Source organism: Macaca thibetana, chromosome X (genome assembly GCF_024542745.1).
Source record: "Macaca thibetana thibetana isolate TM-01 chromosome X, ASM2454274v1, whole genome shotgun sequence".
NCBI classification, from domain to species: Eukaryota; Metazoa; Chordata; class Mammalia; order Primates; family Cercopithecidae; genus Macaca; species Macaca thibetana.
The window spans coordinates 127,385,831-127,401,973 of record NC_065598.1 but is presented as its reverse complement, the minus strand read 5'-3'; the positions used below and the strand labels follow the sequence as shown (position 1 = coordinate 127,401,973).

The window sequence follows — 16,143 nt, the reverse complement described above, 5'->3', positions numbered from 1 at the left end:
TTTCTGAGAAAAAGATCAAGCTCATGATCATTTGAAAATAAATGTTTAACGTAAACAAAGCTAAGCGTGGGTCATGAAGGAAAGCCGCAAACATTTTTCTTGTAAGAAGGCATATGCATTAGAGAGCCACAAGAAGGCCCCACCTGCTGTGATTTTCCTAAAGCCACCTTTGTCTTAGTAGCTTCAGGGAATTTGACTTGCGGCTTGTTCAGAGAAATTCAGGATGGGGGTGGGGCAGTTGGAGAACGCAGTTTTTTTCTAAACTGACCCTGGAAATGCAGGGCCCTCCTGGGCAGGCCCAGGTGCTGATTAGATATGGATCTGCTGCTGGCTCCTTTATTCGTCCGGTGGGGCCCTATATCCTGAGGGCCTTTGTGGCCAGAGACCCCTTGGAATCAGACCAGAGTTTGTGTCTGTGGGCCTCATGGATTCATGTCACTTCTGGTTAAGTTATACTAAATTATCAGGATGTTTCAGCTGTAATGGTCACATATTCCTCAGGGTCTATATTCATAGGAAAAAAAAAAAGTTAGGAACTAGCTATTTTCTGGACCTGAATAGAATAACGGTTCATTTGGAATAGACAACCAGGAGCAGCCTCAGTCGTGTGTTGACTATTGTTCTCTTCTTGGAGGGAGAAGAAAGAACTTGTGAAAGAAAATAACAAGAGAAGCACTTAGGCTTCTAAGGCAGACTTAGTGTTATGCCCTATAAAATTATTCTCACAAAGTTCAAAAAACGTGTATGGCGGGACGACTATTCATCAGGCACACACACACATCCCTGGAGATTGAAAGTGGAGGAAGATGTAGTTCTGCCGTTATACATACTCAAAGTCTAATAGAGGAGACAAGCATGCAAACAATTTATCGACATACACAGCGATAAGAGCTACAATAAAACTGAGTACAAGGTGCAGTTGGGAGCACAGAGAAGGGAGAGATAAATGGAGGCAGGAGTGGGGAGATGGTTCCAGGAAAATCTTTACAGAGGAAAAGTCATTTGAACTGAGAATCCATATTGGGTAGTGAAAGTCTGGAAACTTGGCTTATGTGCTTACTGAGCTGCTTATGAATCAGGACAAGTCACCTCACCCCTTTGGCCTTCACATTCTCTGTAAGATAAAGGTGCACAAGATGTTCCCTACAATCCGATTCAGCCCTAAACTGTTTCCATCCTGGGAATCAAATTATCTTAGTGGGCTATTTCAGAACAAAAGTGTGATTGTTGAGCCCAGTACTCCCTTTGTCATTGGGAGATCAAAATGTGAAAGTTCTCTGGAGACAGATAGGCAAGAAAATTCTTCTGCTCTCCCCCCAGCTTCTTGCCTATTCAAACTTATTATCTGGTTTGCACCAAAGTCATTGCCCTGTGTATGTGTGTATGGGATGTGTCAAGAAAACAGAGTTGGGACAGCATGAAGAAGGTGGGTACAGTGCTGGCTGCAATGGTAGGGGGTACTTGGCTGGCCCTCTCCATAGGGGTCGACGTTCAGCCTCATTAATTTTGCCTTCATTATATTTAAGAAATGGTTTATCAAAGACTTTTCCCTCTAAATTTCTTGCCTGCATCTCACATTTAACTTAAAAGTTGTATGCAGAATTTTAAGGCTGCTCTTTGTGCATTTATATCAATATTTATAGATGATACATTATTTGGAGGAGAAAATGATGCAGATTATCCATTTTTGTAAAGACGGAATTCTAAGAGGAAGAAAGTGGGAAATTTGCCAGTAGAGTGCTGATATCTGGCTAATAACTCATTGTATGTTGATCTTGACTCAGGTTTTTCCTAGCTTTAATAAATCTGTGATGCTTGCAGGAACTAGCCAAATTGGTACATAGGATTTGTAATTCTGAAATCACTGTTACTTCCTCTGAGAAGCCATGTCTATGCATGTAAGTATGTTACAGTGGGGCACTATCGTCAGAATTCTTTCATTTAATACATGATGATTAAAATGGAATAACAACATTTTTCTTCATAGAACAAATCATCTGTTGGGTGCCTTGATTTAACATTTAACTTTTAACTGTTGGCAGTCTAGCAGATCAGTGAGATTATGTATTTGAAAAATAATCCAGTTATAATTGTATTTGAGAGAGGATATTTAGGGTTTTTTTTTTTCTCTCTCTAACTCCATATGTATTTGAAGAAGCAAGTCATTCTGCAAACAGCTGTTTCTCTTAAGATACTGTGGCTGACAAAGGGTAATTTGCAGACTCCCAGGTTCCTTTTCTTATTCTGATGTATGGTAGGGCTTTTTCTCATGAACGTAAAGTACATTTCACAGGGTTTTTCTATCACCCAGTGCCTGGGAAGTCTTGTGTCTGACAGACTGACTCTCATAACTCCCTAGACATAGGTGGGATTTGAATCTCTACAATGAGACTTTTCTCTCTTAGTCAAAGGCTTTGTATTCATTTGGGAGAAGCCTGAAGGTAGGAAAAAGGTAATAGATTGAATTTGGGAGGCTTTATAAATGTTCTGCAACGTATCCCTTTGTCTGTCATCAACTTCTTGATGCAGATGTACTTCAGAAATGTCATCGGCTATTTTCTCCCCCTGCTTGCTGCTTTTTGAGTGCATTTTTCAAAGACAGTAGATGGGAAAGGGGAGTTAGAAGATTCGTATGATTCATAGGTGTAGTAGCACATATTTCAGCAGAGAATCGCTTTCCTATTGAATCACTTTGCTATTTTCTTAACTCAGTAACACAGTGAAAGACATGTTTTTTAAGTCCAAAAGGAAATGGAAAAGGAGGGAAATTGAGGCAAGCATAAATGAGCTTGCACTCTAATCTCTTCGATGTTTCTTTAATTTTCAGTGTACATGGGAGGGGGGGAGAGAGAGAGTTAATTTTCATGTCTTGACTCCCCTTAGCTGCTGATTTTAGTATGTAGCCTGCTCTGCCAGAGGATGGCGACTGTCGTAGGTACATTTACAGAGTCTTTTAAGACTTGGTCTGATACTTTGCACTAGTGTGTGCCAACTCTGAACCTGTGGGTCTAGATTGGAAGAAGGAGGACTTGGGGCACCATTGACTTGGCTAGGGAAACATGAAGGGTGAATTTTCAGAGCCAAGATGGCTGCTGGCCTATCACACCAAACTGTTATAGACCCAATGTGATAGGTACCTTGTGGCCCACTCAGAGTGCTTAGGTGGCCTACAGAAATCATTGGAACTTTCCTAGTACAGAGTCATCGATTTTCCAAAGGACAAAAACAATAGATGATTGCCTCCTCCACTGGGACAGTCCCTCCCTAATCCCCACTCCATCCCAACCTTACATGCCTTACCAAAGCCTTAATTCTATACAAGGATTAAAAAACAAGTGTTAACAGATGTCAAAAACCAAGTTTGTTCTCTCCCAAACACCAATTAAAGTATTTTGGCCTATAATTACGTTTGGGCCTCTTGAAGAATGAATGCTATGTAGACGAGATTTATTATCACCAAGTGTTGTGCGTATAAATATATTATCCTGAGTTCTAATGTCGTTTTGAAAAAAACAGGGGCATAGTTTTCTTTTGAAATGTTGTATTCCATGGATAATATAGATATTAAATTACTTGGTCTCCTCGTCTATTGTTTGGATAGAGAATGCAGATTTTTATTTTATTTTATAAGCTTTCTGGAACATAAGCAGCAGTCTCTGGTAAGGTGGTGTTGCTATGCATTTGCATTGTTATAGAATTAAATTATGGATTCTGTCATTCAAAATAGAAGCTTTATAAATCAAGTAAAATCTCATAACTAAGATGAATAAGTTTCTTTAAATCTCATGCTGCCTCATATTCCATACTTTAGTTTTATAGCCCAACTTGATATAATTTTTTAAAGTGTAATTCTCTTTTTTTCTATTTCTGTGTACTGCTTTTGCTCTGCTAAACTGTCATTATTTCCCAAGAAAAAGCTTAAGATAAGTTACTTTATGTAAAGGATAGTGATATAAAAGCACAAAGGCATGTTCACTTCTTTATCTGTATATTGGCAGGAAATGTGCCAAATACAGTGTGTTCTCTCCCTCCCTTTCTTCTTCTCTGTCTGATTACATTCAATGTAGATGATATTAAAACTCAGTTGTAACAAATGGTGAAATTCCAATTATTCTTTTTTCTTTCTTTTCTTTAACTTATCTAATGTTTGGAATTCCTGAATATGAAAGACAGTCTTAATTATATAGTTTTTTTTTTTTTTTTTTTTTTTTGCAGTGGAGTTACAAATTGTGTTCCATGCTTATGTATGCTAATTGTCTAAACAAGCTATCTAGGTGGCTCTGTAATCCTTAAGCAATACTGCTGAGCTGCCTAATTTGTTTTCCCACTACTGCTGTCTAACTACCCCAAAGCACAGGAATTAGAGTGGTGGCCCTAACCAGGAGTATGCAGCAAGATGAAAAATAGTCAAATGAGAAGGAAGGTCAGTAGTAAGTTATTTAGACCTGGTTAGGCAGCAGGGTCTCCAAATGCAGCTGCAATTGGTTAAAAAAACAAAACAAAACAAAAGACTGAAATTCAGAAGAGAGGTCAGGGGTAGAGATAGAGATTTAAGATCCGAGCAATTGTACAAATAGATGGAACTTTGAGACAACTTAGTCTCTCCAGGGAAAAGAGATTAGAGAGGAGAGAGCAAGAGGATTTAGAACAGGGCCTTGGGGAAATCTTTAATGTTAGGGTGTGGGAGGAGGAAGAGAAACCCTGAAGTAGAAGTATAAACTAGAATGCTTGGCTGTGGAAGTCACCAAGTGCCACTGCCTCCATCAGCTGTTAATTCTGAGCCGGATCACCTCAGTTATGTAGATGGACAGTGGAGAATCTAGGAACTGAAGATCCTTGTGACTTTCTGCCTTGCATCACGTTGGTGGGTGTAAAAAGAAGCTTATGGTTTCTCTTAGGGGTACATTTATGGGGAAAAGACCCCCATTATTGTGATTTAGCATACACAGGGGTCTGCTTATACTCATTATATATGTTGAAATTGTGTAGCTATTCCTAGGCTACTTTTAAGAATTTAGGAGGATTAGGTTAACATGATTCTTAACTCATACTACCAATAAATTATTCTTTCTCCAAGATTTGCATAGAAATACAGAAGTACATAAAACTAAGATAGCATTTGATTTTGTAAATCATTTTAATTTAATTAAATGTAAATTGAGCAATGGGAAAAACAAAAAGACAAACTCGACAGAAAACAATGATGTGTCTTTTAATCTCTCACACTGACTTTTAAGTTATACTCAGCTTCTTGACAGAGGAGGTAAAACAATAGAGCCACCTTGTCCTAGTGATCTAATATTTAAAAAGAGCAGTTGCAGTGCATCTGGGTTTGCATTATATGTAGCTCTAGAAAAGTTTTGAAGGACACATCTTGATTCTCAATGACATTATAGGAATGTTTTAATAACAACTAAACAATGGAGAAGCCATTGCATAAACTGTGTAGGCATCATAAATAAGGAAACTGCACATAGCATGTGTTGAATGAAAACACTTGGTGAACAAACTCATTTTTCTCTTGGGAATTCAGGTGGCCTAGCAGCTTGCACTCTTTGGTCCAAAAAAAAGTTGCCCCTTTGCTCCCCACCTTCCCCTCCCCCAATAACCTCATGTACTGTAAAGAATCTTAGCATCTATGGGAAATAGAATTGTTTGCAGTTGTGCTTTCTTAAAAGGTTTATGGTGGACCTAGTAATCCAAATAAGAGAGAATCATTAGCTTCTTTGTATACTGCTCGTGAGTTAAACACAGTAATGGGTCACATTGTGACAATGTGATCAACAACTAGTCCAGTGACATCCTTTGCTGCTACATAGTAAACACCATAATCAGCGGCCATGCCAGCATTTAGGTGACACCAAAAGCATGTTTGATTCCACGGACCTGACACACTATCCTGTCTTGAAAGTGCTTAACATCAATAAAAAACATTCAATTAGCTGAGGTTCCAAAATACACTTTGGTCTCCATCATGCAAGTGATCTAAGGCCATTGTCTCCGGAACCTAAAGAACAAAATGGCTGCCGGGCATAGGGATTTATTATTTCATTAACAGACGTCAGTGAATTTCAGGGTATTTCTCGCTTTATGTGGATTCAAGATGAAGAGTTTTGGAGCTTAGATTGTCCCCAGATAATGGAGTCCAAAATTTATCTATTTATGTATAGTTTTAATTAAATATTTTCCCCATTCTTCATTGTTAGGGTCGGTGTACTCGAGAGAACTGCAAGTACCTTCACCCTCCTCCACACTTAAAAACGCAGCTGGAGATTAATGGGCGGAACAATCTGATTCAACAGAAGACTGCCGCAGCCATGTTCGCCCAGCAGATGCAGCTTATGCTCCAGAACGCTCAAATGTCATCACTTGTAAGTCGCAGCTATGTTTTGAAAATTGCCAATAAAGATCTACAGTGGAATAACCTGGCAGGGACTTGCGGAAATTAGTTGCAACAGGATTTAGGACACAAACTAATATGTTCATTGACACTACAGAGCTGTGCACTTGAAGAGAGCAGTCAGGTGTGTTGCACTGAAAACCTGGCTGCATTTATGCATGAGTTCAGTTTATAAAAGAATATGGATAAAGGAGCAGGGGCATTTTAAGATAAGGAGAGTTGATTATTGTTACATGGAAACCTTTGAATTCTAGGACATTAAGTCAAACAAAGTTTCTTGTTTGATGGGGATTTTGGTGTTGTTTTGTTTTGTTTTGTTTTGTTGTTGTTTTTTGAGACAGAGTTTTACTCTTGTTGCCCAGGCTGGAGTGCAATGGTGCGATCTAGGCTCATTGCAACCTCTGCCTCCCGGGTTCAAGTGATTCTCCTGCCTCAGCCTCCCAAGTAACTGGTATTACAGGTGCCTGCCATCACACCCAGCTAATTTTTTTGTGGATTTTTAGTAGAGACGGGGTTTCACCATGTCCAGGCTGGTTTTGAACTCCTGACTTCAGGTGATCCACCTGTCTCGGCCTCCCAAAGTGCTAGAATTACAGGTGTGAGCCTGGCCTGTTGTTGCTGTTAAACAAACTTTTTATTGTGAAATAATTTTAGATTTACAGAAAAGTTGCAAAGGTATTAATAGTACAAAGAGTTCCTATATTACCTTTCACCCCGTTCTCCCCACTGTTAGCATCTTATATTACCCTGGTAGATTTGTCAAAAGCAAGAAACGGGAATCACACGTCATTACTATTGACTAAACTCCAGACTTTATTCAGATTTCCCCAGGTTTTCTATTAATGTAATCTTTCTATTCCAGTGTCTGATTCAGGGTACCAAAGTGCATTCATTTGAATTTTGCCTCCCCTCTCTTCTCTGCTCTGTGACCATTTCTCAGTTTTTCCCAATTTCCCATGATCTTGATGGTGGCTTTCCGTTATCTTAGCTACAGGGTTTCCCTATGCAGAAATTAGTAAGATTATGTCATTCTAGACAAATATCTACTATTTTGTGGACTTGTGAGTTTAAATGGATTCTTTATAAAGTACTTAAGCTGTATCTGTTCATATTATTCTATTGAAAATTCATCTTGTCCCTATGCCTTAAAATATAAACTTTCATTTTGCTTTTACACCTCTTAGGGTGAATTGAAAACTGTCCCTTTTCTGCTATAGTTCTTCAGGCCTCACATTTAGTTCAGTGGTGCCTCATTCTAATTCCAGCTGACCTACTTCCTTTAAACTATTAACAGGATAAATTTGAAAATCCTGTTACCTTTATTTGTTACCCATTTAATCAGTGACTACAATGAACTTGAAAGCTGAAATATGTATATAGTATTTAGATGCAATGAAAATGTGGGAGGACAATCTGCTGTCAGTAAAACCTATCTCATTATAAAGTTGATTCTCAGAATTCAAGGATATCTGTGTTGATATGGAACCCTTTAATGAGTACATCTTTATGGATATATGCAAAAACAGATGGGAGAGGCAATGATGAATCACTAAAGGTTTGCACCATACTTTTTCCAGAATGTCTAGACAGATTTAAGTAAAATAAATAGATGTCATGTTCTGTACTATTAGTTTACCAAAAAGTTTTGCCTTGGAACTCAGATTAATTATGTTGGTAAATTAGTTTCTAGAAGGTGAACTCCTCGAAGCTCCTCTTTGACCCTCAGTAATTCTTTACATCTTTGAACTCCTTGCGCAAACGCTTTTTCTGGGCTTTCACATACTGACGTATCTCAGTCCCTCCCTACTTCTAAGGGCAGAGGGAAGATAAAGTCTTTTGGATACTGAAAATTGTTATGAACAAAACCACAGAGAAGTGAACGTGCTTGGTAAGTCCAGAAAATGTGAGTGGCTGGGGAATAAAGCAAGGCAGCTTTTATTTTTTTTCCCAGTTTTATTGAGGTATAATTAACAAATAAAATTGTGTATATTTTAAAGTGTACAGTATGTGATGATTTGTTAGACGTATACATTGTGAAATGAGATGACATGGATGAACTTGGCAGGCATTATGCCAAGTGAAATAAGCCAGACAGAGAAAAAACAAATACTGTATGATCTCACTCATATGTGGAACCTTGAAAAAACTGAATGCATAGAAACAGTAGAAGGGTAGTTGCCAGGGGATGTGGGTGGGAGGGGATGGGGGAAGATGTTGGTCAAAGGTATAGCAAGGGAGATTTTAACGCACAATTACTACTCTCAGCTTCTCATGGGATGTCTCAATTCAAACTGAGCAAAGACTAGGAAGCAGATTTCATTATCAGACACCTGAGCCCAGTGTTTCCTACAGAGCTGGAGCATTTATCTTTTCAAAGGTCGAGGGACAGCTTCAGGGTACTAGTGAAATGCCTTGTTTCAGGGAATCAGAGAGCAAGAAGTGGGGTAAAGTAGGGGTACAGAGGAAAGCCATTCTATTCAGCCTCTGCTAGAGTCTCTCCAATTCAAGTCTCAACCCTTCAAGTGTTATTGATCATGCTAGCTCATACTGGAGAATAGGGAGTAGCTTTTTTGAGAATCCAATAAGAAATCCATTGTGCTTTCCAGCCTCTTCACTTGTGCTTTCTAATTTGATTCTCCATCCTTTCTATGTTAGAATATGTTTCCCTGTCTTTTCTTCAATGAGGGTAATTTTAGATTTCAGATGACGGAAGATGACTGATATGATTCACAGGAGTACAATTTATTTTATAGAATGTTACAAGATACAAGGCATTACTTAGAAGACCCAAGGGAACAATTGGAAATTGCTTCTCTACCTTGTAGGTTATTTAATGATAGCTATTATGATGCAATGAGCTGCTAAATGATTAATTCCTGCAGTTATTATGTGTACAAAAATCTAACTCCAAGATGGTTGATATGTTCCTCTTCTATGGTCTAAGGAAGCCACTTTATAGGCATGGTGTAACTGAGCTAGTGTGAGCAATTTTAAATAACATTTACCAGCCTGATTTGGAAAAAAAATTTCTTTGTTGTAGATCTTGATATTATTACAGAAGTAATGTATGATTTTACTTAATTTCTCTGGTACCTACTCTCCCTCAAACAACTATCTATCCCTTTCAATCACCGCACCCAATAATCTGATTCTTGTCTCTAAGATGGTCATGCTTTTGTTTAAGAAATTTCCAGTCCTGATATTTGTAGGGTTGCATATTAAGACCCATTTGTATCACTGGCTTGAACTTCATGTCTTTCCACAAAGAATACTTTGATCTGTTTCTAGGATACCAGAAGAGCACATCTGCCTTTGCAGAATTGAATATGGTTTGCTTATTATAAGCCCCTAGATAAAGGGAATGTCAACCTAAATGCGATGGTACCTAGAGAACAGATTCTGTTGAGTGTAACTGAACAATGAATAAAAGCCACACCTAGTCAATTTGGGTGGAATGCTTGCTGGAACAGGCAAGTTTGTTCACTCTATTAAACAGATCTGAATTGACATTTGCCAGTATAAAAGTCCATCTCTGAAAGCTTTTTTTTTGGCTTTATTAAGGAAGTTCAGCAGGTGAAACAAAAGGTGTGACTACCTAGTATTTTTCAATGCAGTTTAAAAGAGATTGTTCCTGATGTTCCCAGCAAAAAAAGTATAAGTTGAAGTATCCCCTTGCCATAATCAGGAGGCAAATACAACCACTATAGAAGAATATTAGAAAGAGTAGGAACAGTGGATTACCCTGAAGCAAAGCGAATGTTTTAAAATTTTGGTTTTACATTTAGAAATTTTAGTTATGAGGAAAGATTCTCACTACTGGATGTGGTGTATGTATTTATAAAGTGAATATGATATTACAGGCTGTTAAAATGTTTTGTTTGGACATTTTACATATCTACACCTGTCCATATCCAAACTAAAGGAATACCTGGGAAATTCCTCTATTTTCTCTCTTTGAATGTAGTAATTCACATGGAAACAGATCCTGACACACAAGTGAACTTGACTCAGTAGAGTGTATTCATTTGATTATTTATATAGAGATTGTTGATTCAGCACATTTGAGGTTGCATTGGGGTGTGCCAAGTCCTCAGGTTCTGTTGTATGCTATTCATGGCTGGCATTCCTGTGGCTAAGTTACCAAGTTCCAAACCATGAAGGCCATAAACAAGGCTTCCTCTCTAGGTTTTCCTTTATCTCAAATTGAATCATCTGATGTCTGCCTGGATCCCCCTCCACCTTTTTACATCATTATCATAATTCTATTTACCAAATATATTTCTCATAAACAGGCTTATATGTTTATCTCACATTAATGTAGTAAGGAATGAAGGTTATGTAATGCTTCAGAACCAAGAGAAAAAAATAATAGAAAGTTCAAATAGGTACGAGGAAGGGAGATATACTAATTAATGAATAATATTATTTTTAGACTCATGTTTTTAATTTTTTTTGTCTTTTACTAAAGGGCTACAAGGTGTTATATTACTTAGGTATATATTACTTATAAATTTAGGACTAGAACAATTTTAAGTGACTAGAGATAAAATTGGAAAATATTTATTTACTTTTTAATATTTATTTTTTTTGAGACATGGTGTCACTCTGTGGACCAGGCTACAGTGCAGTGGCATGATCATAGCTCAATGTAGCCGCAAACTTGTGGGGTCAAGTCGTCATCCTGCCCCATCCTCCTGAGTAGCTGGGACTACAGGTGCACATCACCATGCACAGATAATGTTTTTTTAAAAATTTTTTTGAATAGAATTAGAAATGTGATCTCACTACATTGCCCAGTCTGGTACTGATTTCCCAGCCTCAAGCAATCCTCCTGCCTTGACCTCCCACAGTGCTGGCATGCCTGGCCTACTTTTTAATTTTTGTAAGTCAGTCGTTAAATGATATAGTACTTGAAAACAAGAGGACAAATATTCATATTAGAGTTACAGTTTTTTAGTTCATGTAAACTTAGTTTATTGATTGAAATATGTATGCTGTTTTAAAAAACAGTAGTTTTGTCATGGCTCTTTTATTAACAATTATTATTTTAAAAGGTGGCCCAGATATTGTGTAGGTTTAGTAGAAAAGAAAACTGTGTCCATATTCTAAATTACCAGTCTCATGGTCAGTACAGAAATTATAACATGTTTTAATGAAGGTTCCACAACAGGTTTTTCAGTTCACCTACTCATGTAATGATGAATGATGGCATTTAGTACTTTCATCTTGATGTGGTGACATTACATGTTTTGTAAAAGGATTTTTGCAAAATTTTCAAGTCAGGAAAAGACAGACATTATGTAATTATAAGGTTAATATGCTCTTAATATAATTACAACAGTCATGATCATGTGAACTTCCCCACTGAGGTTGACCAAATCACATCACAGAAGTGCCTGGAGTGCTACCATGCCATAATCATCTGGACTTTACTACATTTTCTGAAAGATTAGACAAAATTTTACTTTTAGGTGTACCAACTGAAGCCTATTGTTACCTGTTTGTTCAACTAATATTGTTTTTAAGGTAGACTTACCTTCAAACTAACATGAGGGGTTTAGGGATGCTCATTTGCATGGTTTCCTTCCAAAACCCTGAGAGGGGTCCTAGCAACGTATTTAAAATGTGTTTGTAAAATTTGCAAAATATATTTGTGTGTTTCATTCTTAAGGCTTCACTTCCCCACCCAGTGGTCTAAGCTTCAGACCCCACAGATCCTAGATTTGCTCCTCATTGCAATTACTGGTCCAAAGTAGAGTAGTTATTCGGGCCTTTTGCTAATAAGACTGTGTGTGTCACATAGCTTAAAGCTTCTTTTACGTTAAAACAAAATAAATCCCCTAGCAGTCCCTTTGCTGCTTTGCCCCACCTCTGTTAATAGACACTGCGAAATCTGCTTTTTTCAAAAGTTGAATGAAAATGCTACACTTTTACAGTCAAACAGAGGACACTTGTACATATGATATCTTTTATAGTGCCCAGTTTCTTTGATAGTCACAAATCTCAACATTCTCCCTTTATCATCCTTTATATATTCCCATGAGATAAATTATATGTAACCGCCTCTATTTTGTGTCTTTCTCCTTTGGGGCTGGTTAGCTTGGTTAGTTGGAGCCTGCTGCTAATGAGACCATGGTGGCCTGTGAGCTTCACTGCTCGTGGTCGCAGTGTAAGCTACAGCCAGCTACCTTGAGATTGCTTGCTGTTGATCACAAATGAGGTGAAGGCTGGGAGTTTGGTGGGCTCTGTGAAATATATTTTTTTTTTTACCTGCAGGTTGATATGGCTCAGTAATTTGTCAATGAGAGGAGACCTTATATAAAAACCTGTGGTTGCCCCACCACCTGATAATTAAAGTGGTACCCCCAAGCGTTTGTAATTTGCCTTAATATCCTGTAATCATTTGTTAAATATTAATTTACACCCTTCTTTCCATAGTCTTATCTCTTGAACCACTCTGGATACCAGTCACATTAGCAATTCATTAATCACCTGGATTATACACGTTGTGAATTACACACTTTGTAATAAAGTTACATATTTTTATCTATAGTATCACTAAATCACTTTTTTTAGAACTCTTAATTAGGTACCTTCTAGTATGGATTTAGCCACTCTAATTTTAAAAATACATGCATACATACATACATACACATATGGGATTCATGTATGTACATATGTATGTATAAAATACCCTGTGCTTTTCACACTGTTTGATCTAGCAATTCATATCTTTATCAAAAGACAGTTTAGGACTAGCCATCTGCCTAAAGTCTTTCTCAGCGGAGAGCAAGACTGAGGATTTATTCATTCTCTTTGCCACCATTTTTGAAACTACTTTTACTTCTTTTTGCACTCTGATTTTTAAATTGGGTTGATCTATTTAGTAAATCAAAAATTAATTAATGGTTTAGGAATCCCTTTTTATTCAATTCAGTAAGTATTTATCGAGCATATACTCTGTGACAGGTATTTAAATGAGTAAAGGGTGGATGAAAAGATGATCAAGAAACAAACTCTACCCTCTAGGAATTCATTATGTAACAAAAGTAAGATGTTGGATGAATATCTTCTGGTCCCCTTAATTTCTGATTTGTACCTGATTCTTCATATTTTTATAGCTTTGGGCCTCTCTTTTTTCCACATAGAATTATCTTTCTATTAGCCATGCAAGGGTCTGTTTTGGTTTGTGTTGTTTTGATGGTGGTGGTGGTGGTGGTTGTAATTGGTCAAACCCCTGATAATGTTAACTCTTAGCGTGCCTATTTATCTAACTTTCACTGACATCTTCATAAATAGTCTCCAGGTTTCCTGTGGGTTCCTTGCTTTGCTTATCTCTTCCTATTTGTCTCTCAAAAACCCACATTTTGTTTATACCCTTTGTTAAAACTAGATAACCACTTAATTTTTTGAACTACTTTAATATTTTTGAACTACTTTAATGAGGTATGATTGACACACAAAAGCTGCACATGTTCAATGTATGCAAATTGATGACTTTGGAGACAAACAGAGGCTCATGATACCATTACTACAATCCATGCCACAAACTTGATTTTTTAAAAGTAATCTTTGTTTCCTAGTAGATTACTAAAGTTAGTTGAATTGTCATTATTATTACACGGTGGTCACCAACAAATTTTTAGGTCAATTCCTGTTCACCTCCTCAGGAACAATGTCAAAGTTACCTGCTTATGAAGTGTCAATCATTTGCTCTCTACCTAGGTGATGTATGCTGATCTGTGTTTAGGTACTCCTTTATGATTCTTGGCCTGCTGTTGTATTTCTCCTCCCAGCAAATATGGGTAGCTCTGAACCATGACTTGTGTTCTCATTTGTGTTATTCTTTATACCTCTTATACTCACAATCACCTATTGATCTTTCAACTAACCTGCCTGCCTTCAATGCTTCCTCTTACTTGGAGACTTCTCTGATTAATAAGATCAGAAAATCCAGGTCTAGGTGAGGACAATGGTTCACTTTTGACCCTTGAACTTTTTTTTCCTTAGCTCTCTCTAGAGCCACGGCGACTTATTCATTAACAAGTACGATTAGTACTTAAATACCACCGCTATCAGCTTGCATCTGTTTATAAAGTTAACTCTCAATTATTGAGAAACCAATTAACTAGTCTGGAGGTTATGTGGGTCTCCTGCAGCCTGCATTTTGGCCACTTCAGTCCCCATGGAACATTACTCAAGCAGTGTGGAAATGACCAAGCAAATACTGTGAAAGAGAGATTATTCAATTGTACTCTGTGTGAAAATGAAGTCGGATGGAAACTAACATTATATATTTCAGTGCATTTTGGGATTATCTAAAGATAGAAATATGCATGATGACCATAAAAGGAGCTTCCTTTTACATTATATAAATGCTTGCAAATGAGCAATAAAATGCAGATATTATGATGCTAGTAAAATTTAAGAGTGCTATTTTTCTTGTATTAAAATTGGGTCAACAAATGGTTACCAAATGTTTACCCTTCTGTAAAAGAAAATATCTAGTCATTCAACTCCAGACAGAAACTCAGAGATGGAAGGCCCCGATTATTCTGTTGACCTTAGGCCAGGATTTTGAAATTTTTACATTCATCCAACAATAATTGTAACTGATCTTGGATATTTTTGAGGTAACTACAAATAGATCTAGGCTATTGAGGAGACACAAAGATTGATTCAGCATAACATTTAATTTTCATTTCTTTATACTAGCTTGAGAAATAACCTGTTAAGTCATTGTTCCTAAAGTGTGTGTAAACTAGACATTTATTTGAGGCATAGTTTTGCATTGAATTGCATTGCCTCAGAATCCTTTAAGAGCAATCTGTGGTGGCTCTTAAAATTTTTACCTTTACAGGATTCCAACTGCTATTTCCTCATTCTTAGTCACTGAGTAGTGATTATTCTAGAAACAAATAGTTAAAAATCCTAACGTTAGCAACTATGTAAAAGAGCATTTTAGTGAATACCTTAGTATTGGTTTACAAAGCCAAACATTTTCAGTTTGTGGAATCTTGCTACAAATACTAAATTCACGTCTATATATATGTATATATTTGGTGCTTTACTCCTGAAAGTGTTGGAGAATTTCATTTTTTGAAATCATTTAGAACCAAGGTCAGTGAACTTTCTTGTGAATGGCTAAATATAAATATTTTAGGCTGTGAGGTTCAAGAGGCAAAGTTGAGGGTATTATATAGGTACTTATATAACAAGAGAGGAAACAAGTATCTACAATTTTTTGTAATACAGGTCTACTAATGAGCACAATGAAATTTGTAGATGGACACTGGAATAAGAGTTTCCTATAATTTTCATGTTTCACTAAATATTATTTTCTTATTTTTTTCCATCATTTAAAACTGTAAAAAACATTCTTAGATTGCTGGCCATACAAAAACACGGGCAGGCTGAATTTGGCCTATGGGCCCTAGTTTGCAGAGTCATACTCTAGAACAGAGATTCTTAACCAGTAAGTAGTTCATAACCCCACACCAGGGGTGAGTGTTGTGGGGTCCTTGAACTTGCTGAGATCATAAGCAACATTTTTTGCATACATGAATTTTTCTGTGGACAGAGCCTGCAGTCTTCATCTGACTCTTGGAGAAGTCCTGGACTCAAAAAAGATTAGAAGCCACTGTTCTCTAGATATTTCATTAATTTTTAGGACACATTTCCTGAATGCCCGATAGTTCCTAAGCACTCTGCAAGTCACTGGGAACTCATGGGAATTTCTACTG

The 16,143-nt window shown here is 37.2% G+C and overlaps 1 protein-coding gene across 11 annotated transcripts in view; it reads left to right on the top strand.

Annotated features, from left to right (window-relative positions):
• Nucleotides 1–16,143, top strand: part of MBNL3 (muscleblind like splicing regulator 3) — a 122,873-nt gene that overhangs the window by 83,171 nt on the left and 23,559 nt on the right. For 9 of the 11 annotated variants that reach the window (XM_050777685.1, XM_050777681.1, XM_050777678.1 and 6 more), the window contains one exon: nucleotides 6,207–6,371. In XM_050777685.1, coding sequence (XP_050633642.1) covers nucleotides 6,318–6,371 — 54 coding nt within the window. In that variant the 5' untranslated portion in view covers nucleotides 6,207–6,317. Of the gene's footprint in view, nucleotides 1–493; nucleotides 1,427–1,877; nucleotides 1,899–6,206; nucleotides 6,372–16,143 lie in introns of those variants that run through there. The other 2 variants (XM_050777679.1, XM_050777682.1) reach the window with 2 other exon arrangements.